Source organism: Cibotium barometz, chromosome 57, assembly GCF_041138505.1.
Source record: "Cibotium barometz isolate CiBa-2024 chromosome 57, ASM4113850v1, whole genome shotgun sequence".
NCBI lineage: Eukaryota > Viridiplantae > Streptophyta > Polypodiopsida > Cyatheales > Cibotiaceae > Cibotium > Cibotium barometz.
This window is the reverse complement of record NC_141102.1, coordinates 1,207,826-1,234,295: the sequence shown is the minus strand read 5'-3', so window position 1 is coordinate 1,234,295 and position 26,470 is coordinate 1,207,826. Positions and strand designations below refer to the sequence as shown.

The window sequence follows — 26,470 nt, the reverse complement described above, 5'->3', positions numbered from 1 at the left end:
TGGTCTTAAGGGCATTGAGCTTGATGCATCGAGGGATTTCTTGCGTGATATGCAGGAAATGCTGCGCGAAGCTCGGGATTCTATCAGGAGTGCTCAGGATAGGGCACGGTTTTATGCTGATAGAGGAATGAAGCAAACCTGGAGCCTTTTGCCTGCCATCAAACTTGACCTTCTGGCATGTGATACAAGCACATACATATGCGTCAATATCGTTGAGCATACTTGGCCAAAAGAAATAGCGCTCAATCATACGTGTAGTAGGCATGATACCTCTCTGTCCTGTATATGGAGGAGCATGGTACTCATCCATAACCTCATGTTTGACACAACACATAGGTAGTTATCCTTCATGAGATAACCCCTCTTTGATTACATGAGATAACCCCTCTTTGATTACATGAGAGGCATGTACATGTCCAGCCACTAAATCAATCCATATATGCCCAAAATTAGCATCTATATGATCCAATTCACACATGGCAGATAAGTCTCCATGACTCTGCAACCATATATGGCTTTCTGGACAATGCATCTGTCACCCCAGTCTTCTTTCATGGAGTGTGCATAATCTGAAAATGAAACATGAATAAGAAGTTTGCCATCCTCATATGCTTCTCCGAAAGCTTTGTTTGTGTCAAGAAGTACCTTAGGCTTTGATGATCTATCTTGACCATATAATGAGTCCCAAGAAGGTAGTGTTTCCAAATAGTCAATGCATGAATTACAGCCAACAACGCCTTCTCGTAGATGCCCAAAGAAAGCTTGGCATCATACAAACGACGGCTTTTATAAGCTACAAGATGTCCCTCTTGATTTAGGACAACCTCAACGCAAGTTCCGGATGCATCACACTCCACACAGAAAGGTTTCCGCAAATGTGGGATGACTAACACAGGCCCACTTACAATGGCATCCTTGACGGGAAAGAGTATTTTTCTCATCTATTGTCCATTTGAAGATTTCCTTCTTGTTAGTGAGCTTATGCAATGGCGAAGCAATCCATGCAAAGTGCCTGATAAAATGCCTGTAATATGAGCATAAATCCAAAAAGTTTTGTACTTCATGTACATAAGATAGCTCGGGCCAATTCCAAATCTTTGCAAGATCCATCCTTAGGCCATCCTTTGACACAATGTGTCCCAAATATTGAATCTTTGAGAGGAAAAAATCACTCTTCTTTACATTGATGAAGAGCTTGTATTTATGAAGCTCTTCAAATATAATAGCCAATTGTTGCGGTGTTCCTCCTCATTCTTGGAAAATACCAAGATGTCATCGAAAAACACACTTGTGAATTTCCGATGCTCTCGGAAAATGCGATCCATCATTCTATTAAACATGGCTGGGGTATTGGTGAGTTCAAAAGGCATAACCAAAAACTCATACAAACCAAATGATGTCCTAAATGCTGTTTTGTGTACATCTTGTGGTGCCACACGCACTTGGTCATATCCACTCTTGAGATAAGTACGATTGAAACATGCAGACCCATTAAGTTTATCAAGGATGTCATCTATGTATGGAATTTTCTTAATGGTAAGCTTGTTTAAACACACACGTATGGAAGGAACCATTCTTCTTTTGCACTAGCAAGACAGGTGAACAATATGGCAAGGAGCTTGGCTGAGCCAAACCTCGGTCCAATAATTCGGTTACCTTTTTCATAATCTCTTCTTGTTGTGCTCTGCTTACCCTATATGTGGGCTTGTTTCGTGGGGAACTACCGGCACCAAAACAATGCGGTGATCCTCAGGTCGTTCAGGAGGTAACTCTCCTGGCAATGCATATGCAAAACAATCCTGGTATGCATCAATAATTTCAGCCTAACACTCGCAAGAGTGTCTACATTTACATCATCACATTTAACATGTTATGTACAAAAACCAAGTATGCAGAAACACTCTTTTCATTGCTTTATTAATCTAGACATGAGATACAACTGGGATGGAGTCTTCCTCTTGACCAACATCAATAACATGCATATGGTCCTTATGCATAAAAGTAATTATGTTTGTTTTATACTGCTTGCGTGGTTCAATGCAGTGATGACATGGCTTTCCCAGCAATACATCACATTCTTGCAATGGTGCAACCAAGAAATTCTCATGATCAAGGTACCTGTGGATATGTACGCGCAACTTCCCCAATGATAGAGGTCACTTGCACTTGCTTTTCCACAAAAGCGGCCTCTGCCTCAATATGGGGTCGTGTCGTCTCCACATAAATGAAGTTATATGTGGCACAATCATCAAACATATAGAGCGTAGGCTGATCCTTGAGCTGTCCCCAAGCTTTGTAAACCATTCTCTCTATCACGGGACCTCATGTACTTCTTGAAGAATTAATCAAACTCACATATACATCAAGGATTAAACCATAGACTTGAATCAAATTGACAAGATTAAGCGTAAAATAAAACATGAGATAGAGTAAACTTTTAGCAGTCATCTCTTGTCTGTACCATAGTACTCATTGAGTGCCTTTGTTATGGGTGTGCCCGCCCAGGAGTTCTCTCCATTTTTTCCTAGTTTTTCATGTTTTTTTCCTGTTTTTATGGTCATGGGGCAGTAGTGTGCTGGCCGACTCCTACTCTTCTGGCCGACTGGTTTATGTCTGGCCGTCTGGTTTATGCAAGCCGACTTGCTATTTTTACTGGTCGTGGACATGGAGTTTGCTGTCGGCTGCCTTTAGTCTGGCTGACCAGCACTAGTGGGTGGTATAAATACCACCCATAGCCCCCCACTCATTTTTTTGTACTGGATCTTGTGTATAGAGCAGGGTTTATACAGCTTCTCTCTCTCTCTCTCTCTCTCTCTCTCTCTCTCTCTCTCTCGCGTTTTTGTTCTCTCCTGGTATCGACAATTGGACAGGACCAACTACGACATCTGGAAGGTGATGATGGAGTCTGTCTTGGAGTCTTATGACTTGGCTGATTTCATTGTGGTTGGTGTTCCATGGCCGGAGTTGGAGGACGGAGAGCTTTTACCCTCTACTTGGAAAGAACGGGAGGCTCAGGCACAGTTATGGGATCGTGTCAATGCCCGTGTGCATTCTTTCATCTTCCTTAATTGCATACCACAAGTGATTAATCATATCAAACATATGACGCTGGCCAGAGGGATTTGGTAGCATTTGGCTTCTCTATATAACAGGGTACACCCATGAAGCGAATCTCCTTGGAAGTGCAAATGCGGGTGATGAATCTTGCAAAGTCTTCAACGATGCGGGAGCACATCAAGGTATCATTAAGTTGCAGGCTCTTCAGAAGGAGGTTCTTCAGGCTGAGAAGGAGATATCTTTAGAGGACGTGGCCATCACTTTGCTGTCTCATTTGACTTCTTAGTACTGAGCTTTCTACTACTCTTTGATCACTAGTGGCAGGCTCATCACCATCACATGGGAGGAGCGTGTGCCTATGGTCTTGGACCAGGAAGAGTGTTTTACGATAGGGCAGAGGTTTTGAGGCCTTGACCGCGGCCAGCGCGGTCGAAAGGCCGTAACAACAACAACAATAAGGGCAAAGGGAAGTCTTCATTGGAGAAGTCTTCTGAGAAGAAGCTCGATTCAGAGCGTAATAATTTGAAGGCCGAGCAGACTTGTAACAATTGTGGTGAGAAAGGCCACTATTGGAGGAAATGTTCTAAGCGGAGTACCGAGAAGAATATTGATTCTTCAGCTTCAGCTGCCAAGACTCCAGCTTTTGTGCACTTGGAGATTATGGACAGATATGCTTCATCTTCTTCGAGTAGGGAGGCAGTTGGTTTCGCCGCCAGGGATACTCGGGAGTGGATTCTCGATAGTGGTGCTTCCAAGCACATGACTCCTTCCTGAGAGTTATTGCAGGATTTGAAACGGCAGTCAGGTCGCATTTTCATTGGCGACAATTCCACTATACCGATTCAGAGTGAGGGCAGGATGGAGATTATTCCCGATGGCAAGGGGAGGAAGCATTTCTTTTGTGCTCTTTACGTCCCAGTACTTGGTTTTCATCTATTGTCAGTGCATGAGGTTTGTAAGATTGGCTTCCAGGTGGAGTTTGAGGAGCATTCTGTTGCTTTACGGGACAAAGAAACAGGCCAGGTTGTATGGGATGGCGGAATGGAGAACGGTATCTACAAACTCTCAGCACTCTCTTCTCTGACAGGCACTCAGATTGGTGATTTGTGGCACTTCCGTTTTGGCCACTTGAATGTGGATGCATTGCGGCGGGCTTTCTGGGACCAGATGGTGGATGGCTTGCCAGATGTTGGCAGCAGGCAAGGACGCTGTAGTTCTTGCATCCGTGGTAAGTAGCACAAGAAATCTATTCCGAAGGAGGCTACTAGGCGGACTTTGAAACCTTTGGAGTTGGTACACCTTGACTTGTGTGGACCTATGCAGACGCCATCCTTGGGAGATTCTTTGTACTTTATGCTGCTTGTTGATGATTGTAGGAGATTTACATGGGTTTGTTCCCTTTCCCAGAAGGACCAAGCTTTTGCTCGGTTCAAGGAGTGGCATGTTATGGTGGAGAAAGAGTCTGGATTGCAGATAAAGACTCTTCGGGCTGACAAAGGAGGAGAGTTCTCTTCTAATGCGTTTGTGCGGTTTTGTGCGGAACATGGCATCAAGCGGGAGTTGGCCAATACAGGTTCGCCTTCGGAGAATAGAGTGGTTGAGCAAAAGAATTGGACTGTGGTGGAGATGGCGAGGATGATGTTGGAACATCATGATCTTCCTCGTCCACTTTGGGGAGAGGCTGTGTCTACGGTTGTTCATATCCTCAACCGATCTCCGACGGCTTCAATACCAAAGATGACTCCATTTGAGGCTTATTTTGGCAGGAAACCAGATGTCTTCCATTTCCACGTGTTTGGGAGTGATGCCTATGTTCACATTCCAAAGAAGCAGAGGGGGAAGCTTCCACTCCAATCGAATTTATTGGCAACCTCTAGAGTCGGAATCAAGAACTCCAAGGGTAGAATTGCATCTTGGCCATATACCATATTGAACGGAGTTGTTCCAATGGCTGTCTTATAGGCAACATGATATGCCCATAGCGCTGAGTGCAACTTTTGATCCCAATTGGATCTTGTTGAAATAACGATCTTGGTGACCACTATCTCTATTGGCAACCCAAATCGGGTGAACAACTTTTCATATAGAAACTTGGCAGTGGTTCTAGTGTCAGCTTTTGTTGTCGCTTCCACTTTTGCCCATTTTGTGAGATAATCAATTGCCCCACTATGATATATTGTGCATGCGATGCACTGGGGGGTTAATTGGACCAACAAAGTCTATGCCCCAATTGGCAAATGCTCGTGCTCCCATCATTGGCTGGAGCGGCATGTTATCTCTGGTGATGGGAGATTTTGTTCGTTGACATTCATCACACGACTTTACGTAAACCTCCGCATCTAGGTTCCATGTGGGCCACCATATGCCTATAGCTATAATAGCTTTTGTAGTTGTGTCGGCTGAAAAGTGGCCTCCACTAATACCCTTATGTGCTTGTTCCAAAATTCGAATGTACTCCACCTCAGCAGCACATATTTTGAGGTGATTGTATGGCCCTCATTTGAATAGTTGACCACCTACTCTAAGTCCCAGAAGCTTGTATTTGTGGGATATAACTCTCTTTCCAAAGGCTACAGGTTGTAAGACCTGGAGTGGAACGAGGTTGTTGTCACCAGAGATGTTGTCTTTGATGAGCATATTCCAGCTTCCACGATTGATGAGCCGCCACTTCTTGGAGAACCAGATGAGTTTGACGATGATTCCTAGTCTATTGTTTCAGCCAGACAACCTCAGTCAGTTGTAGAGGTTGAGCCCGTGGCTGGAGACGAGCCCCCGCAGTAGTAGGAGGCTCCGCGTTCTGTTCGAGTATCAAAGTGGTTGTTAGACACCCTTTGGGAGTTGGGTGTTACCGAGCCTCCCTCTGAGTGGACCACAGAGAGCACGGACCTCGAAGATCGCACAAAGTTTGCAACAAAAGTCATTCAGCGGAGCTCTTACAGGTAAACTATGCTTTGATGTCTTGTATCGTTCGTGACGAAGAGCCCACTTCCATGAAGGAAGCTCTTTCTCAAGAGACTTGGAGGAAAGCCATGCAAGTGGAATTGGATGCCATAGAGAAGAATTAAACTTGGGTGTTGGTTCCGAGACTGTCAAAACGGTCAATCATTGGTGTCAAGTGGGTCTTTAAGACCAAGTATACGCCTGATGGGTTGGTGGACAAGCACAAAGCCAAACTTGTGGCTAAGGGTTATGCTCAGCGGCTTGGCATCGACTATGAGGATACCTTTGCACCGACAGCAAGATGACCACGATTTGGACCGTTCTTGCCCTTGCCTCTTCTCAGTGGTGGCCCGTATATCAGATGGATGTATCATGTCTGAGCAATCTCTAGGCTTTGAGGTTCCGGGATCAAAGGGGATGGTTTACAGGTTGCGGAAGGCCTTGTATGGTCTTAAGTAGGTTCCTAGGGCTTGGAATCAGAAGATTGATTCCTTATTTCTACGGACAGGATTTCAGAGATCAGTTGCAGATCCTAACTTGTATCTCTTTTGGGAACGCGGTTTGGTCACGTTGATTATCCTTTATGTGGATGATCTCGTTCTCACTAGTGGTCATGTGGAGCACATAGCAGTGACGAAGGCTGCCTTGTCAAAAGAGTTTGAGATGACCGACTTAGGCTTACTCCATTTCTTCTTGGGATTGGAGATTTGGCAGACCCAGAGGGGGTTCTTTGTTTCTCAGCAGCGGTATGTTCATGAGTTGCTTGAGTCCTTTGTTGGGATGGAGAACTGCAAGCCTATTACTTCACCGATGGACCTGAACACCAAGCTTACAGTGAACGATCCTTGTGAGTAGGTTGATGTCTCTCTGTATCGAAAGCTCGTTGGTTCATTGATTTGGTTGTTGAACACCAAATTGGACACCAAGCTTACTGTGAATGATCCTTGTGAGCAGGTTCATGCCCCTCTGTATCGGAAGCTCGTTGGTTCATTGATTTGGTTGTTGAACACCAAATTGGACTTGAGCTTTCCTGTGGGGCTATTGAGCTCATTCATGCAGGCGCCTTTGAAGACTCATTGGGACGTAGGGTTGCGAATCTTGTGGTATCTGTAGGGTACGAAGTATCTTGGACTCTTCTATGACACTAGAGGGCGAATGACGGATGGAGTCCGACTCCAAGGTTGGAGTGACTCAGATTGGGGAGGCAATCCAGACACGAGGAGATCTACATCAAGCTACGGATTTACCCTTGGCTCAGGAGCTATTTCATGGAGCAGCAAGCAGCAGCCAACTATTGCCTTGTCATCTACAGAGGCAGAGTACCGAGTTGCTTGTGAGGTTGTGTGGTTGCGGAGGTTGCTTGGCGAGTTTGGATTTCCACAGAAGGAACCCACGGTCATCCAGTGCGATAACCTGAGTTGTATAGCTATTTCTCGGAACCCGGTCTTCCATGCCCGGACCAAGCACATAGAGATACAATATCACTTTGTTCGTGAGAAGATTTTGGCTGGTGACATCTTGCTTGTTTATTGTACGACGAAGGACAATGTATGGATCTCTTCACGAAGTCTCTACCTCAAGCAATGCTCCGACAGCACTCTAGCTCACTGGGGTTGGTTTCACATCCAGGAGCTGAGAGGGGGTGTTAGCAGTCATCTCCTGTTTGTACCATAGTACTCACTGAGGGGCTCTGTTGTGGGTGTGCCCGCCCAGGAGTTCTCTCCATTTTTCCCTAGTTTTCTGTGTTTTCCTTGTTTTTATGGTCGTGGGGCAGTAGTGTGCTGGCCGACTCCTACTCTTTTGGCCGACTAGTTTATGCAAGCCGACTTGCTATTTTTACTGGTCGTGGACATGCAGTTTGCTGTCGGTTGCCTTTAGGCTGGCCGACCAATAGTATAGTCTCCCACTCATTTTTTGTACCGGATCTTGTGTATAGAGCAGAGTTTATACAGCTTCTCTCTCTCTCTCTCTCTCTCTCTCTCTCTCTCTCTCTCTCCTGCGTTTTTGTTCTCTACAGCAGTTGTCTCATATTTCGGCTGTGCATTCCGACATAAACATCACCATCAACACACTATTGGGTGCAATCTCCTCCCTCATGCGTGTAGCTTCCACTTCCACGACATGAGTATTTTGAGAAATGTATTCAATATATAGCCCAAGGAGCTGCCATGTGTCATGTGCCTATATGCATGTGATGTGATTGAATCAAAAGATAAGGCTCTAATGTCTACAAAAAGCTTTGTACTTGGTGTAAAGTATGAATCATTAATCAAGCTATCATTGACTCATGCATTATTGGTGCACTCTCTCTTGAGTGGTCTCTCTCTCTCTATAGAGATCATCTTCTCCGCACCACTGAGGATGGCTTTATACTTAGACCGACCTACATGGATACCCATTTGTCTCATGGATTGAGGTGCGCCATTGGGTAGATCCGCACCTCTTCACATCAATTAGAGATAGAGACAGGCAGATTTAGAGGCATACCTCCAGGGGACAGGATATGTCAGATTTGTTGCATAGAGCCAGTGTAGGACTAGATACTTACCTTCAGTCCTTTCTTTTCTTTTCCAGATAGTGTATCAGATGTCATATGGTTGTAACTTTGGTCTCATAGGTCACTTTGGCCTTTTGAAGACGTTAATATAACATTTCATTTCATTTCATTTCTCTCTCTCTCTCTCTCTCTCTCTCTCTCTCTACACACATTGCACATGGATCACACCTTCGGAGCTCCCCATGAAGATGCACTTCTACAGAGATCACTTCCTCACACTCACTGAGGATGGGTTCATCCAGTCGGGCTACTTGAGTGTTCCATGATGAGTTTCCATGGACAGTTTTGTATCACCCCAGTGAGATAGCTATGTTTATGTTTTCTTTCTTTCCTTGTACAGGTTCACACTTTCACTATGGGGGGGATTTGTAGGCATATGCTCACTTATGGTAGTGCTATGTGTGAACAGGGCTTAACCAAGAGCACTTTTTCCCATATGGTTGTTTCCCTTGGATATGAAGTGTGAAAGGACACTCCACATAATATATTTTGTACTTCTATATTATATGGATGTGACACACATGCAAGGGTTGACTTGCATTTTGTGGCTACCACACTTTTGGCTCGCTCTCTCTCTCTCTCTCTCTCTCTCACACACACACACACACACACACATTTCTGTGTGAGCTTCTTCTTCTTGCACCTAACCCTAATGTGTAGGTTTCTGTGTGTGTGAGTGTGTGAGTCCAACACCAACAATAACCTCCATGTGCACAAAAGTTGGAGTCTTCACGGTTGTTGCTGAGGAGTTTGCACCCTTCACGGTGCTCCGCTTGGGACACTGCCTCCAATAGTGGCCTTTCTCGCCACAATCATTAGAGGTCCTCTCTGCCTTCAGTTTCTCGGGGTCTGAGTCGGACTTCTTCTCAGAAGACTTCTCCGATGAAGCCTTCCCTTTGCCCTTGTTGTTACGGCCTTTCGACCGTTGGCCAGTTAAGGCCTCCGAACCTCCGCCCTGTGGAGGGTTCGTGAATCTTTCCTCGTGGTCCAAGACCATGGGCACAAGCTCCTCCCATGTGATGGTGCTGAGCATGTCACTGGTAATCAAAGAAGAGTAAAATGCTGAGTACTGAGAGGGCAAATGCGACAGCAACGTGATTGCCATATCCTCCGATGATATCTCTTTCCCATCTTGGAGAACTTCCTGCTGAAGAGCCTGCAGCTTGTTGATGTGCTCTCGCATCGTCGACGACTTTGCAGAATTCATCACCCGCATCTGTACTTCCAAGGAGATCCTCTTGATGGGCGATATCCGGTTATAGAGAGAAGCCAAATGCTGCCATATACTTTTGGCCAGCGTCACTTGATATGATTGATTACCTGCGGTGTGCAGTTGAGGAAAATGAAAGAACGGACCCTGGCATTGACAGGATCCCATAACTGTGCCTGTGCCTGGCGTTCCTTCTGAATCGAGGGTAACTCCCCTTCCTCTAACTCCGGCCGTGGAACCCCAACAACAATGAAATCAGCAAGGTCGTAAGATTCCAAAACAGATTCCATCATTACCTTCCATATGCCGTAGTTGTTCCCGTCCAACTGACGGTCCACTGGGAACGTGGGGAGTGTCGGGATCTTCACATGCTTCTCAGCCATCTCAAGTAAATCTGCCATTGCGGGGGTGTAACTGAAAAAGGGTGGGTGGGGGGGGGAAATGAAGAACTTAAACCTACAAGTGGCTGTCCAACAAATCAGCCCGCCTTCCTCTTGCTTCTCCTCTTCCCGTACGGTCCAAAACAGTCCACCAATCAGTAACAAAACAATCCCCCTCTTGCTCACAGTTCCCAAGATCTATCAAGAGCCTAGAGGTCTGATACCATGTTAGAATATGTAGCGGAGATGAAGACAAAATCTGAAAACTCAAGAGCAAGTGCACTGCAGAAAAAACACAGCAATTGAGAAGGAGAGAGAGAGGCGTGTAACTCTACTATATACACAAGAAAACCTGGAATACCCAATACAACATGTGTGGGGGCAAGGGGCCATTTTATATGGCCCCTATGAGCCAGTCAGCTAGCCCAAAAAGCAACCAATAGGAGCAAAAAGCTCACGACCTGTTCATATCTCCAGTCGGCCAGCAAAAACTCGTCGGCCAGCACACAGATGGAGACGTGGAGTAGCAGGGGCAGTCGGCCAGCATACAGAACACTCAGACCAGCAGTCGGCCAGTGTCTGGATCAGCCAGGAGCCACAGAGCAGCCTCCCACACCTGGTAAAAATAGGGAAAAAATATGGAGTGGGGGAAAATGAGAAAACACCTAAATCGGGCAGGCACACCCACAACAGAGGCCTTGGTGTAAATATACAGATAGGAGATGATTGCTAACAGCTGGTAGAGGCGCTACAAAGTCCATAGAAATGTCGATGAAAGGTCTGTCGGGGATAGGCAAAGGTTGAAGTAAACCAGCCTTTTCGTATGTGGAATGTTGACTTTTTTACAAATCTTACAGGCTTGAACATGTGAATAAACATCACGTCTCATTTTTTGCCAATAGAAGAACCGTTCCAAATTCCAATTTCTCAAGGGTAGTGTTGATACCTCTATGGCCTCCAACTAAGAAGTCATGGGCATCATGGAGAAGAGTTGCTCGCTTTTCCCGAATGACCTAGAGACACAACTATTTATCTGCTGTCTATCAGGGTTAGCCTTGGATTATGAGCCATGTACATGTGTGCACATGACATTTAATTATGCACTAGGGGCAAAATTAAGACAATATTTCAGGTGACAAGCTTCATCTATGACGAGTTTATCTCCAGAACTCTCTGCCCGAATTAGTATGAGAAGTGGCCTCGTCGGTGAAGGATGACCGCATAACATAGTATGCTACATTCATGAAATCTTGTAAGGTCATAGGGTGTGGGGAGTAGTCGGATGAACATGGGAAGCATCAATACCAGTACGCTAATTTGAGCATCCTCCTCCTCCTCCTCCTCCTCCTTCTCCTCCATGAAGAGTCTAGAGCAAAGGAGCTATGTTGTAACATGCAACTGGTATGATTGTGTAACACACAACAAGACCACCTTTATACCTTTATGTTAGTGAGCATGACGCAATCCACTTTAATCTTTCTTCACAGGAGATAGAGTTGAAGAGAGATATAATGCAGAGATGACACCAGTTTGGGTCCCAATCTACCCACTTGAGTGCCCCCTCCCTTTATTACTCTGGAGAATGTTTGCTACAGTGCAAAAAAATGAATGAAGATGATTGACACATGATTGCCAAACGCAAGGACGATGCAAGACTTGGTCGAAGACAACTTTGAAGCCGCTTCGGAAAGCCTTATGCACACCCAAATTTACTGAGGGAGATGCACTACTGAATGCTGAATGCTGTAGATAGCTTTGGGCTGCCTTGGGACTGTAGCACAAGAGTGCTTAGCAGAGATAGATGTATGCACAAGACCAAAGCCTTAAGCACACATGCTGTTGCAATATATGACTACTGAATTCTATGAAGAAATGAGATGATTTATGCAAGAGACCGAGGTATATATGCCTCTTTGCTACTGGTCGGTCAGATAGACAGCTGTTGGCTAGTAAATATATGCTCACGACTGCTGATAATTAGCGTTAAATGCTAGTTTCTCCTCATCGCTTTGCACGAGTGCTGTCCTGCATGCTGGCTGACTGTACCAGATGCTGATAAGGCTGCCGATTGGGTCTTAAGGCGCTTGTATGTCCTATTTAGTATGGCCCATGGTGGCCCCCTAGCAAAGGCTCATAGGCTGGTCCCAAGGGGTGGTCTACTAGAGCCTTAATCCCTTTGCTAAACATGCTCCTATATGCTTTTATGCTAGGGTAACATATGCTTGATTGTTCTCCAAGTGGGTTAAGTGACAGACATTGACACCTAAGGCTTGGAAAGACCTACGTAGCTCGTGCTTGACATGTCCTTGGACTGGGGCTCACAGCAGACAACTTGTAAAAAATGTAATACTTTTGTACAAGTATAGCATTGATGATTAGCTAGTGTGTCACACTACACTTCAATGCATGGGTGCGTGCGACATTCCCTCTTGTTTAGCTTGGCGGTAGTTGAATGGTCTCTGAGTAGTCCACCAATATTTGTGGGTACTCTTGGAAGCATTCCTCGTCGAGCCAAACGGCTTCGTGAGTGCCTTGATCTCTGAACTTGGTGTAGAACTATCTGGGTCTTCGATCGAAACCATGCTTCCACTTATGGAGGAGAATCTGCTCTGGCTCGATAATTTTAGATTTGTTGACCGCTTCAGGTTGCTGCTCATGTTAAACGGAGTGTAATGCTGGTCCAACATAAGGCTTCAACCATGAGACGTGGAAGACATCATGCATAGTCCAACTATTTGGCAAGTTCAACTTCATGGAGACATCAGTGAGCTTCTTTACTATAGGAAATTGCCCAAAGCTTCGGAAAGAGAGCTTGGGACAATGCTTGCCCTCTTGCTTTAACCGTTGCTTCATGATTCGGAGAAATACCCAATCTCTCTCTTTGTAGTCGATGTCTGGTCTAGACTTATTTGCTTGCTTGGTGTATGCTTCCTGTGCTTTGGTTAGGTGTTCCTTCATGGACTCAATGATCTTTGAGAGTGTTTCTTGTTGGAATCCAATGATGGCGACACCATCCTCGTATGAAGAGATGAGAAACGGCGGCCAAATGTTGTCTCATATGGAGTCCTGCCAATACTAGATGAATTAGTGTCATTTAGGATGGCTTGCACCAAAGGAAGATACTGTCCCCATTTCGATTGCTTGTCATGGCAATAAGATTTGAGAACATCTTGAGTGGATAAAATGCACTAGACAACTGCAACTTAGTCCCAAAGTTGTCAGATTGTTACAACCCCACAGATCTTCTTAACACAAAATACAAGTGATTAGTACAAACCCCTGAAGTGGGGTGCAGGCTACACATGGATTTATAAATAGTAACCGTAGCCACCTATATCAGCCTACTTCCTCCCAATTCCATGGCTCCCTTGACTGTTCCGAATTGGGTCACTAATCTTGACGATTAGTACTAGGTACGTAACGCAAACAATGTCCTCTGAAAATGGGAAGTAAACTTGTGATCTTTGTTTGAAGTAATTGTCCATGGTAAACCACAAATAGGATACCAAAGTGGAATAAACAAGCAAGCAATATCTTCTGCTGTGGCCGTTTGCTTGCATGGAATGGGCATGCAAAACTTACTAAACTGGTTAACAATGGTGAAACATCGTGTATTTCGAGTTTCCATAGCTGCTACAAGAGGTGTCACAATCTTCTAGAGATTTGTGACATGGGGAAGGATTTCTTGGAGCATGATGGATTCACTCATATAAGAGTTGGTGACTCTAATGAGTGATTAGAGTTGGTGACGCTTAAGTCAGTAAGAAGAGTTGGTGACTCTGACTACTGAATTTATGCACTCATACAAGGGTTAGTGACCCTAGTGAGTGTGTAAACTCATTAAAGAGTTGGTGACTCTGTTTAGTGAGTATGTGAACTCATGGAAGGGTTGGTGACCCTAGTGAGTTAACTGGACTCATGCAAGGGCAGTTGCTCTAGTGAGTACAGTATTTGGATCCAGCATGGGTGGTGCCCATGGTCGCGATTATTTTGGTGTACAAGATGGCAAGTTGGGAGATTTAATCCAAATCATCGTGCACAAGCATTTGCCTGTGAAATGCACTTGCATGTGTGACTTGTTTTGTTTGCTTGGACATTGCCTGTGAATGTCCATGGGCATCGGGGACGCCTAGACACCCCATGGACGCGTGTGTGCACACTTGTTTGGGACTAAGGCGGTGATTTTTATGTGTTTTGCAAGTGGTAAGTGTGCACACTCAACCTTATTTAATTATTATTTCTGTTATCTACTAAAGTCTGTGGTTGTAGGTTCATACTCATTAAAGTTTTGGTGGACAAACTTATAAATTATAAGAGAGTTCACATCGGGTTGGACTTTATTAATGAACCGGGACGAGTTATGAGTGTTGGGCACCCGGGCACTGGACCAAAAGCCCATGAGTTGCTAAAAGTGGCTGAGGAGGTATTTTTATGGCACATGAGTTGCTTTTCTGGGAGCATGGTGTGTTGAACAAGTCCGAGCAGCCAAAAAGAGAAACTCGACTTCTGCTTGAGGGAGCTTAGGGCCGTTGGACAGCAGTGAGAAGAGACTTGAAGCTGGCTGACTGCTCCTACTGGTGCTGGGCAGTTGGTCGACTTCAAGAATATGTGCTGTAGGGCTGGCCGACTACAAAAACATGTGCTGTTGGGCTGGTTGTCAGTGATTTCTCTCTTTTCTTGTGCTGGCTGAGTTGAATACAGGCTATAGGGAGCCAATTGAGTTACATATAGACTCTCCAGGGCTGGTCTGCAACTTCTCTTGCTTCTCTACAGGTTGGCTGTGCTGATTTACAGCATAACTCTGAAAGATAACAAGGCTTTTTGGGGTTGAAATTGATACAGCTTGTGCTTGGCTTCAACCCTACTCACTGGCTGCAAAACGATTTGGCCAAAGTGCTGTTTTGGGCTTGTTTGGAGTTGTTGGTTTGCACAATCGTGTGGGCAGCCGTGAAATCAAGGAAACGGTTGGTGACTGTTTAGCCCTGGTTGGTGATTGAGGGCTTGGTTTTATTGGAAGGTAGTTGGTGACTGCTGTGGCCTTGGTTGGTGACCAAGGGTTGGCTTTCTTTGAAGAGCAGTTGGTGATTGCTTTGGCCTTGGTTGGTGACCGAGGTTGGTTTTCTTTATTGAGCAGTTGGAGACAACTTTGCTCTAGTTGGTGAGTGAGAGCTTGTATTTCTTTGTTTTTCACAAAGTTGGATAAATTTGGTGCTAGCACAGGAGTGAAACTTCCGGGCACTCGCATCTTGTACAAGAGAATTCTCTATTGTTATTAAAGACACCTCAGGGGAGGCTGGTCTACTTCGCTTTGGCTGGTGAGCGAGAGCTTGTATTTCTTTCTTTTTCATAGAGTTGGATAAATTTGGTGCTAGCACAGGAGTGTAACTCCCGGGCACCCGCATCTTGTACAAGAGAATACTCTGTTGGTATTAAAGATACCTCAGGGGGGACTGGCACAACTTCAGCCCCTAGTGCTGTGTCATGTGCAAGATTATCTCATGTGGTTTCAGGATGTATTTGCTTATGATGCTTGTGACAGATGTATTGATTCATGCTCATGTTGTAATGTGTGTTGAATGTAAGCTGTGATTTGGGCCACTGTTTTTTGTATTCATGTGCCTGCTTGTGACAAGACGGCCTATGAAGGCCATACTGATATCTTGAAAAGGTCCCTTGGGAATAGGCAAACGATGTATAGCAGCCTCGCTTGCTTTGAGTGTGGAACCTTCACTTTTTTGGCAAATCTCGCATGCCTGGACATACTAGTAGACATCGCTTCTCATCTTTGGCAAGTAGTGTGGTCACCATGAAACTTGAAACGTGAAACCTTTGAAATGCGTGAAACGTTTCAATGTTTCAGTGAAACGCCTAGTGAAGCCTTCAAAGTGAAACGTCTAATTTTGAGATTTGAAGTTTAAATATTAATAGTAGAGATGTCTTTTATACTTGTGTTGTCACTTGTGGTAATGTATTATGTGAGTAATTTTGAGATTTTTATACTAACAAATAGTAGACCTAGCATCTATCTCTGGACTTTATATATATATATATATATATAGGCGTTTTGGTCCGGCGTTTCAGTTGGTGCCTGTCACAAGAGTGAAACGTTTTAGGTTGAAACTCTACGTTTCGGGGTGAAAAGTTTCGGACTTGAAACGTTTCGTGGTGACGCTGGCCAATAGAATAACCGTTGCTACTTCTCCAAGGTAATGTTGATACCTCGATGACCCCCAACAAGGGAGTCGTAGGCATCATGAAGAAGTGCCTGTCTTTTGTTCCTTGGTACATATAGCCGGTTCCTACAGAATAACTAGCCATCTTGGACTGTATAATGACCTGGTTCTGAACTGAGGGCCAAATCGCATGGAGTCCCGAATTCTACTGAATCCGCATATAGTGCATTCATACTATCCAAATCTTTGCCTTGAATTTCTAGATCAATCAACCTCGGTAATGTCTGAATGGTGGACTTCCGACCAAGAGCATTAGTAAGAGGGTTATCCTTGCCATGCACATCTTCAATCATACCTCTAAACTATTGAAAGATTTGACTCCACTTGGCTTGTCTATCACTCCATTAGGCACTAGGCATAGTTTGCAACCATTTAAGTGCGTGATGATCAATCTTCATTGTGAATTTCCTCCTGTAAAGGAAAGTTCTCCAATGCTTGAAAGCTGTGCTCGAGGTACCCCTAAAAGCTCTTTGCTATACACCGAATCATTCTTCTCGGCATCATTCAGCTTGCGGCTGTAATAAGCTAATGGTCTGCTCTCTAGCTATAAAATAGTGCCGATGGCAAGGTTGCTAGTGTCGGTGATAACCTTGAATGGGTCCTTCCAGCTTAAGAATTGTTGCTTCTGAGGCCACTTTCTGTAATGTGTGGAAGGCTTCTAGAGCCTTGTCCGTAACAAATTATAATTGAATGGTGGACTTTCGACTAAGAGCATTAGTAACAGGGTTATTCTTGCCAAGCACATCTTCAATCATACCTCTAAACTGTTAGAAGATTTGACTCCACCTTGGGTTGCCTATCACTCCATTAGGCACTAGCCATAGTTTGCGACCATTTAAGTGCCTGATGATCAGTCATCACTGTGAATTTCCTCCCATAAAGGAAAGGTTTCCAATGCTTGAAAGCTGTGATCACTCCTAAAAGCTCTTTGTCATACACCGAATAATTTTTCTTGGCATCATTCAGCTTGTGGTTGTAAATAAGCTAATGGTGTGCCCTCTCGTTGTAAAACAATGTTGATGGCAAGGTTGCTAGCATCGGTGATAACCTCGAATGGGTCATTCCATGATGCCAGCTTGAGAACTGGTGCTTCTGAGGGCACTTTTTGTAATGCATGGAAGGCTTCAAGAGCCTTGTCTGTAACGGACACTTTTTGACAAGGCGTCCTCACTCCCTTGAGCAGATCTGTAAGAGGTGCTGCAAGGTCGGAGAATTTGTCCATATGGGTGTTGTAGGCCTGTCAAAGACCCACAAAGGATCTGATCTCTTGAGCAATCTTGGATACATCCCAATTGAGTATAGCGTGCACCTTTTTGGGGTCAAGGTGAATATTAGACTCACTAATCACGTAGCCTAGATACCAGAGCTCTGATACCAATGTAACATGCACTTGGTATGACCGTGTAATGCATAGCAAGACTTTCTTTATACCTTTATGTTAGTTAGCATGAAGCAATCCACTTTAATCTTGATTCACATGAGATAGAGCTGAAGAGAGAGAGAATGCAGGAACGACACCAAATTGGGTCCCAATCTAACCACGTAAGGGCCCCCCTCTTGCAGGCAGGAGTATTTGCTTTTTCACTTTGGAGAACTTCTGTCACAATGCAAAAAACTTACTGAAGATGATTGACACAGGATTGCCAAACGCTAGGACAATGTAGACCTAACGTTTGCTAAACCATAAAACGGGTTGAAGACAACTGTGAAGCCACTTTGAAGAGCCTTATGCACGCCCAGATCTGCACTGCTAAAGGCACTGTAGCACAAGAGTGCTTGGCTGAGATAGATGCACAAGACCAAGGCCTTAAGCACACATGCTTCTGCAATATATGACTACTGAGATGATTTATGCAAGGGACTGAGGGGATGCTTATATATGCCTCTTTGCTGCTGTTCGGTCAGATATGCTCACGACTGCTGATAATTAGCATTAACTGCCAGTTTCTCTTCATCGCTCTGCATGTGTGCTGTTCTGGCTGTCCTGCATGCTGGCTGACTGTACCAGATGCTGCCGATTGGGCTGCCGACTGGGTTGTAAGGCTCTTGTATGCCCTATTTAGTGTGGCCCATGGTGGTCCACCAGCAAAGGCTCGTAGGCTTCGAAGATTTATAAATTTAAATCATCGAGATAACCAACTACACATATACAACACATTAAGTACCCAAATATTTACACACCTCCCACAGACACTTCAGCCCTTTTCAAGGATGCTAGACTCTTGGGTAGAGGGTGTTCCAGGCGGACTTTGATTTGCCAGATGCGGTAAACTCTGCTTCTACAACTGACCCTTTATCTATTGGAAAATGAAGGCTGCCTTCAAGTACACGATTGACTTTGAACCATTCAAAGAGGACAAGAAAGCAACACCTCTCACGCTTTGATTTCGAGGACTACCTAGAGTTTATTTTAAACTCAGTTTTGGGAGGTCGGTGTCTGAGAAGCGTGAGCAGTGGCAATAGGATCTGAAGCTGGAAATCGGGTTGTCTCTGAGTATACCTTCCCCTTCAGGGACGATGTTGGGCAAGATGGCCCTGCTGTGTAAAAATAAGACTGTGTCTGGATTGACCAGCTATATTCAGCCTCTGTTGAAACGTGGATCCATCAGGGAGCTGAATATGAACATAATATTTTGTGAAATGTTAGGATACGGTACCAAGAGCCTAACTCTAGTTACCCCATCCTCTGAAGATACGACTGCTGATACTACTGCGGTTGGATCTCAATAACCTGTCCTAAAAATGCACAAATGGAAGGCACTGGTTGTTCTCCGAGATGGTAGACTTCCCTTGTAGCATGAATTGTGTGATCCAGCATCTTCTACGGTGCCACAGTCGACTCCTCTTACTGCTCCTCATGATGCAAGACATATGCCACATGCACCCATGCATTGAGGTACAGTGTGACACACTGGCTCATCACCAGTGCCATACTTGTAAGAAGTAGTACCCTTTTTAGGAATATTTGTCATACGTCGTGATCCCATAGTGAGCTCCAGTCCAGGGACATGTTAGGCATGAGCTACGTAGGTCTTTCCAAGCCTTAGGTGTAAATAGTCTGTTACTTGGAGATCACTCAAGCATATAGGTTACCCTAGCATAGTAGCATGTTTAGCAAAGGGATTAAGTCTCTAGACCAGCCCTTGGCCCCTGACTAGGCTTCTGGAAGGATGAGAGCCAATACATGACCAATCAGGGTGCTGGTTGTTTCAGCTTGTATGTTGAGACTGAGGGTATCGAGCTGTGAGAAGGTAATAGCTCTCCCAGCTAGTGGGGGTGGAGGATGACCAGCTGATGACATGACACAGGTCCAACCGACTCTAGCTTAGAAGGAACCTGTTTGTTGCTCTACTCTCTCAGTTCTCTATTCTATAATACCGTTCATATACTGTGACTGCAGCCAATGACACACATTTGAGAATGGTTGATCTTTCATGAATGAGTGGCTTTATGTTTTTTTAAAGCACATTGTTACTTATTGTAATTTTTCTTTAAGGACACTTGCGGATGTGCACATTCGCGGTGCAAATGCCAGTTTTTATACCCAAGGTAGGTTACCTTGTTGATGTACACTTATTGCAGGAACTTGGAGGGATCAGCACTGCAATGGACAGGGACAAGGCCTCTCTTAAGGAGCTCATGAAAACTGCAAAAGAAATGATGAGAAATGCAGAGGTTGCTGTACGATCATTTGTGATATTAAGGTCACGGTTCTCACGGACAGTAGGTCCAGCTCTTGCAAGGAATAATTTGCCTGCTTCTAACACAGTTGTTCCATCCATAGGAAGTGGAGCTCCTAGACCTACTCAGGCCATCACTCCTACCTTACCGGTCATGGACTTTTACAGTGGTGTACCTATCAAACCATCAACTTTTTTGCTACACACAGTAACTAGATTTGAGCATCAACTCCAGGAGTTTAGGCAGTGGGTTGAAGAGCTGGAAAGATTGCTGTTTGCAGATCCTGATGAGGATGGGAAAGATAGCTCCCAGCTGTCACTTTTACAGTCTCTGCCGACAGTGATAATGAATATTCATGACTTTTTCATACATGTTGCTGCAAAGGTATGCTTATTAATTATGGGTAAATTGTGCTGAATTGCTTTCTTAATTATTTCGAGAGGGGTTCTCTACATCAGTCTGAGAGGATCACAACAATTTTGTTATAGACTACATTGGATGTTCTAGACAGATTACTTTTGAAATTTTTAAAGTCCTTTATATTGATGCTGAAAATTTGGTGGTCAAACTCCGACAGGCCAAATAAACACAGGTTTTGAAAAACATTTCCTAGAGATTTTACATTAGGTACATCGAGTTCATGTCAATACAGATTTTACATTTGGTGGTCAAACTGCAACAGGCCAAATAAACACAGGTGTTGAAAAACATTTCCTAGAGATTTTACATTAGGTACACCGAGTTCATGTCAATACATGAAACCTGCTGTTAACCCCGCATAACGCTTTTACTTGCTTGGGGGATGTAGTGTTGAAAGATCCACATTGGCGGCAGCTTCTGAGTGTGGTGGGGACCATTGGTTTTTACCACATTTAACTTAAATCTGACATGGTACTCACTTACACGTTATGTATGGCACGCTTGTGACTCGCAACTAGCCAAGTTGCTATCAGAAAAGTAAATAGTCAATGTGGCTCCATTTCTGATAGCAACTAGGAGTAGCAATTTCCATTGGAGATTTTTAATAGAGTCTATAAGAGAGAGGATAGAAAATAAGGATAGCAAAATATATCAATTGAGGCAGTCCAAGTATCGATTTTATAGTGTTATAGGTCATATTGCAAAACTCTGTGGGAAGAAGAAACTAGATAGAGTTCTAAATATGCTTGTTTGCATGAAAGAATTTTCCATTCAATTTTGAAATGATGATGTCATCCAATGAAACCCAAATTTAACCATATTTTGGCGAATTTCATGTGCTATATTGGTTTTTATGTGCCATGCTTAGTGTATATATGTGTTTTTGTCATAGTATGGAAGAGTTTAAAAGCCAAACCTTATAGAGGTCACAAGTGTTAGTCATATGATTGTTAAATATATAAAAAAAAAACTTTAAAAAGAAACAATTGTTTTGTTTGTGTGATTTGTTATGTGTTTTTGTTGTTTGTTTAGTTGCTATCAGAAAAGTAAATAGTCAATGTGGCTCCATTTCTGTTTAAAAGAGGTAACTTTGTAGCATAGTAGCAAGGATGACCCTTCTGTAGTCGAAATGTTTCCTATGTTTGAAACTTCTTTTTTAAAAACATTGAATTTTGGACAGTTCAATGTTTTTTGGTCTTGAACCTGTTTGTTTCATAGCTTCCATTTGTACAACTTTCTGGCCTAAAATAGGCAGCATATGTATGCTTTTTTTTTTCTTTTTTTGACCTGGTACCCTCCTCTCATGTAGGAAACGTTTAGGAAACTTCTGGTATTTGTAGGAAATTCTTCAATGTTCTTGTCTTGAAGTTGATCGTGCATAGCTTCCATGCTTTGTATAACTTTCTGGCATAGGCAGCATACGTATGCTTTTAAAAAAAAACCTGGCACCCCCCTTTCAAAACTTGGATTTCTTCACCATGAAGGTAAAGCTCAGAATTTGAAACGAAGGAATTGAGGAGAGGAAGGGGGTCATGAGGCAGCAGGGAAAGCTGAGAAAGATGAGGTGGCGGTGGGTGCAAGTGGGCCACCCAATTGTTTTCTGTCTAAAAAAATAGTGAAGTAATAAATGCCATTAAAATTAAGAAATGGAAGGTGAAGAAATGAGTGGACGGTGGAAGGGAGTGTCCACTAAAAATTAGCCCAGTCACCTTGCTGAAAAGAAATTCGGGTGGAAGGATTGGATCATTGGTGTGTACGCAGCGGGGTCACCGGCGGTGGGTGTCAGCGCGGCAAGGTGAGTGTGGTTGGTGGTGTTTGGCCCGCTGAGGTAAGTAGGGCCGGCTGACACTGGCATGGCATGGAAGATGTGAGATAGGTGATAGCCGGTACGGTGGTTGGTACAGCAAGTACAAAATGTTGGTACAACATGTGCAGTGACTAGTATAGCAGGTACAGTGGTTGGTACAGCAAGTACGGAAGCTGGTACAGCTGATACAATGGGTGGTATAGCAAGTACAACAAGTATAAGGATTGGTACAGCCAGTACAATGGCTGGTAGAGCAGGTACAAAGACTGGTACAACAAGTACAATGGCTAGAAATCATAATAAATGATTAAATACCCTTGCCTTCTGTATTTCTTCGCAATGGAAGCCTCCAAAACAGTCCCCAACAGACGGTATTCTTCATGGGCAGCCTTCAAGAGAGAGAGAAAGAGAGTAGCCATCATTAGGGCAGCCTGTAATAACGGTGGTAGAGGCTAGTGTGCAGCAAGAGAGCCTCTATTATTGAAGAGAGAGGGCTCCAATTTATAGATTTGGGCCTCCTATGAGTTAAAATGGCAAGAGAAGGCTACAATGACAAGTGGAGAGCCACACAATAGCTGGAGTGACAAGTGTGAGGCCGCTTGTCTCATTTTGATCCACTTTCTAACAAGTGTCAGGCCACTTGTCTCACTTTGGTCCACTTTCTTGCCACATGTCCCAATCTAAGAGATGGGTCCTTCCATAAACTTTATCTCTAAAAATATCTTAACTGGTAGACATTCTGTCATAGGCACTTTGCCAACTCTTGGTATCTGCTTAATTCCAGATGTAATGACGCGAACAGAATTTCCATCGGAGTCGGGCCAAAAATAGCAACTCTCCTAAATTTTAAGAGTGTGGTCCTTTGTATTCTAGGATAATCCCCCATTCCCAAAGCTTGTACTTTCCAAATATTTAGACATCTTGGAGTCCGCCAGACCTCGTTCATACTGGGAAATGTCCAGGCTGGTGACATCCTTCCCAGCTTCATAAAAGTTGTACGCAACTTTAACCTTCAAGCCATATATTCAAGATATAATCATGTCCCATGAAGTGGGCGAGACAAGACAGTCTCAAAAATCCAATATAATTGAAGAATTCATGTCTCAAAGAAATGGGTGAGACTAAATAAGTCTCCATAATACCAATATCAAAATCATGTCCCAAAATAAATGGGCGAGAATTCCATGGAAGATATGCTAGACAGAGGCACAAGAGCCAATTGTGTCTCAATCACCAATATCAATGAGATAATCATATGCCAATGAAAATCACCAACCAGGTGCTAAGACACTTAAATAAGTGCCATGCACAAGAAATTAGTGCCTCGCACAGAAACATGTGCTATGCACACAAACTGGTGCCATTCAAGAGCACAAACCATGGTGACAGAAAAGCTGGTTCTCCATAGTTCTAGCAATCCTTTCTCCCAATCCCAATAGTTCCCATGTTCTCCCATACAATCTCAACTCTGATCAACAAGCATGGTGTGGAAACAATGAAACACTCACTCCACAATGGCAATACGAATCCATGTGTATGGTGGAGTGTTCATTGAATTGCCCTCTCACAATCCCAACATGAATCCACATGCATGGTGAGATGAACAATGAATCTCTTGGCCCCTGTATGGGGAGATAGTGATTCTAATATGGCATAAAGATAAATAAATCCATGTCCCAAATAAACGGGCGAGACAAAACAGTCCCATAAGTCCACATATCATAATCATGTCCCAAGTAAATGAGCGAGACAAAATAAGTCTCCTGCCAACAAGGCATCAGTCCACATGACCCTTGGCATAGACATAAGTTCCGTGCCAACCAGGCGTCATGTCCACTTTACCACTTGCACTCCGTGTTGGTACTCTGACCACACACCTTGGATGAGAGGTGGGCTCAAGTAACAAGATAAAACAATCACTCGCAGGCATAGATAACCTGGTGTTCCATAAGCATTTTTGCTACACATAGTTTATAGGCATTTCGGCCACCAATAGTTTGTAGGCATTTCGGCCACAAACTCACACTACCCTCTCAAGTGTCCATGTTCCCTTCCATCTGCTCTCTATTGTTCCATCCAGATTTGGTAGAAACAATCTTCAAGAGAGCACGTAGGACAAGAGAACACTACACACGGCATGTTGTGCTCGACACTACCCTCTGAAGTGCCGATGTTCCCTTCCATCTGCTCTCTATTGTTCCACCCACACATGGTAGAAACAATCTTCAAGAGAGCACGTAGGACAAGAGAACACTACACAGGGTATGTGAACCATGAGTTTCATAAGTCCAATGCATCCCAAATAAAGGGAGCCATAAAGAATAATCCATCCCAGTAAAAGGGAGTCATAAACATAATCCATAAACTTGAGGATGGATCCAAATCCTTGGAAAATAAGTCCAGGAATCCATAGACCTGTATACCATAATCCTTGTATACCATAACTCCTACCACATACTCCGTGCTAACCATACACCTTGGAGTAGAGGTGGACTTTATCCATAAAAGCATCATATCCATGAGATATCCAAAGATTTCTTCTCTATAAACTCGGACAGATTCGTCCATAGAAATTGCTTGTGAAGCCCAATATCTATACAAATCTCGTCCAAAAAAGAAATCTCCATAGATATAATCCATCCCAATAAAGGGAGCCATAAACAATGTTTTCCTGAAACCATCTCAAGGCAAACAACACCACCTTTCTCCTTGCATGGCTATACAAGGGTTAGTGAACATCAAAAACACTTCACAGTAAATAGCAAGAGCACCAACTTTGCAAACTCAAAGTATACTTAGTTTTTCTTTGCCAGGTTGGTCATGCAGCCAAAAGAAATATCTGGTCACCATATCCTTAAGATATCCTGAGATATATGTCCATATAGCTTGCCTGTAAGCTTGATAATATAATCCACAATATCCATAAGGAAAGAGTGCTAAACGTGTGTATATAAAGCCAACTCTATACTTCCAAAATAAATTTTGTGAATTCGTACATCCTTAGACCAAGCTGTCTATTGCTCATGCTCTTGCTTCATAGGCTATGAAGTGGCTGGCCATGCTTAATAGCAATGATGGTAAGTGTGGTCCCCACTTGAGATCTTTTCTCTTCCTTACTGATAGAAGGAAGCCTCCGCTTCCAAGAAAGCCTATGCTCTGATACCAATGAAACTCGCGGCGGGTGCCCGAGGGACTAGGGCCTTTGACACACTTGTTGATACCATCGATGCATATTAAAACATTTAAACATGGCCACAACCTTAACACATATCCATCATCACTTTGGATAAAACATAAAAGCTGGACAAAACATCCACAAATGCTGAAAATGGAGCTTGCACGTGTGACACCGCATAGAGGTTGGAATGGGCCGACCCCCCCCCTCGGAGTATTTTATTACCCAAGGAGATTAATATCATGTACAAGCTTTGAGGGCCTTACTCTCCCCACGGGAGATGCCGGATTATCCATATACAAATGCCATAACACGAGGCTACCAAGCCGGAACATAGGCTGTAGAAATGCCGAGCCAACAATATAATCCATATACCTCCGTGTGGGTACTGATTCTTTCCCAAAAACCACGGGTCCTCATGCAATAGAGCTGGTACAACAAGTACAACTCTCCATTCAGTCGGTACAATAGGTACAATGGTTGGTACAGACTTACAGTAGGTACAGTGGTTGGTACAGTAGGTACAATGGCTGGTACAGCCGGTACGGTTGTTGGTACAGCAAGTACAGCAAGTACAAATGTTGGTACAGCATGTATAGTGACTAGTACAGCAGGTACAGTGGCTGGTACAGCAAGTACAGAAGCTGGTACAATCGATACAATGGGTGGTATAGCAAGTACAATAAGTACAAGGATTGGTACAACCAGTACAATGGCTGGTAGAGCAGGTACAAAGGCTGGTACAACAAGTACAATGTCTAGAAATCATAATAAATGATTAAATACCCTTGCCTTCAGTATTTATTCGCGATGGAAGCCTCCAAAACAGTCCCCAACAGCCGGTATTCTTCATGGGCAGCCTTCAATAGAGAGAGAAAGAGAGTAGCCATCATTAGGGCAGACTGTAACGGTGGTAGAGGCTAGTGTGCAGCAAGAGAGCCTCTATTAATGAAGAGGGAGGGCTCCAATTTATAGATTTGGGCCTCCCATGAGTTAAAATGGCAAGAGAA

General features: G+C 44.0%; 1 protein-coding gene across 2 annotated transcripts in view; it reads left to right on the top strand.

Moving 5' to 3' along the window:
• Positions 1-26,470, top strand: part of LOC147606305 (hydroxyproline-rich glycoprotein family protein) — a 108,549-nt gene that overhangs the window by 8,303 nt on the left and 73,776 nt on the right. For both annotated transcript variants that reach the window (XM_086791901.1, XM_086791902.1), the window contains exon 3: positions 19,960-20,442. In XM_086791901.1, coding sequence (XP_086648027.1) covers positions 19,960-20,442 — 483 coding nt within the window. The remainder of the gene's footprint in view (positions 1-19,959; positions 20,443-26,470) is intronic.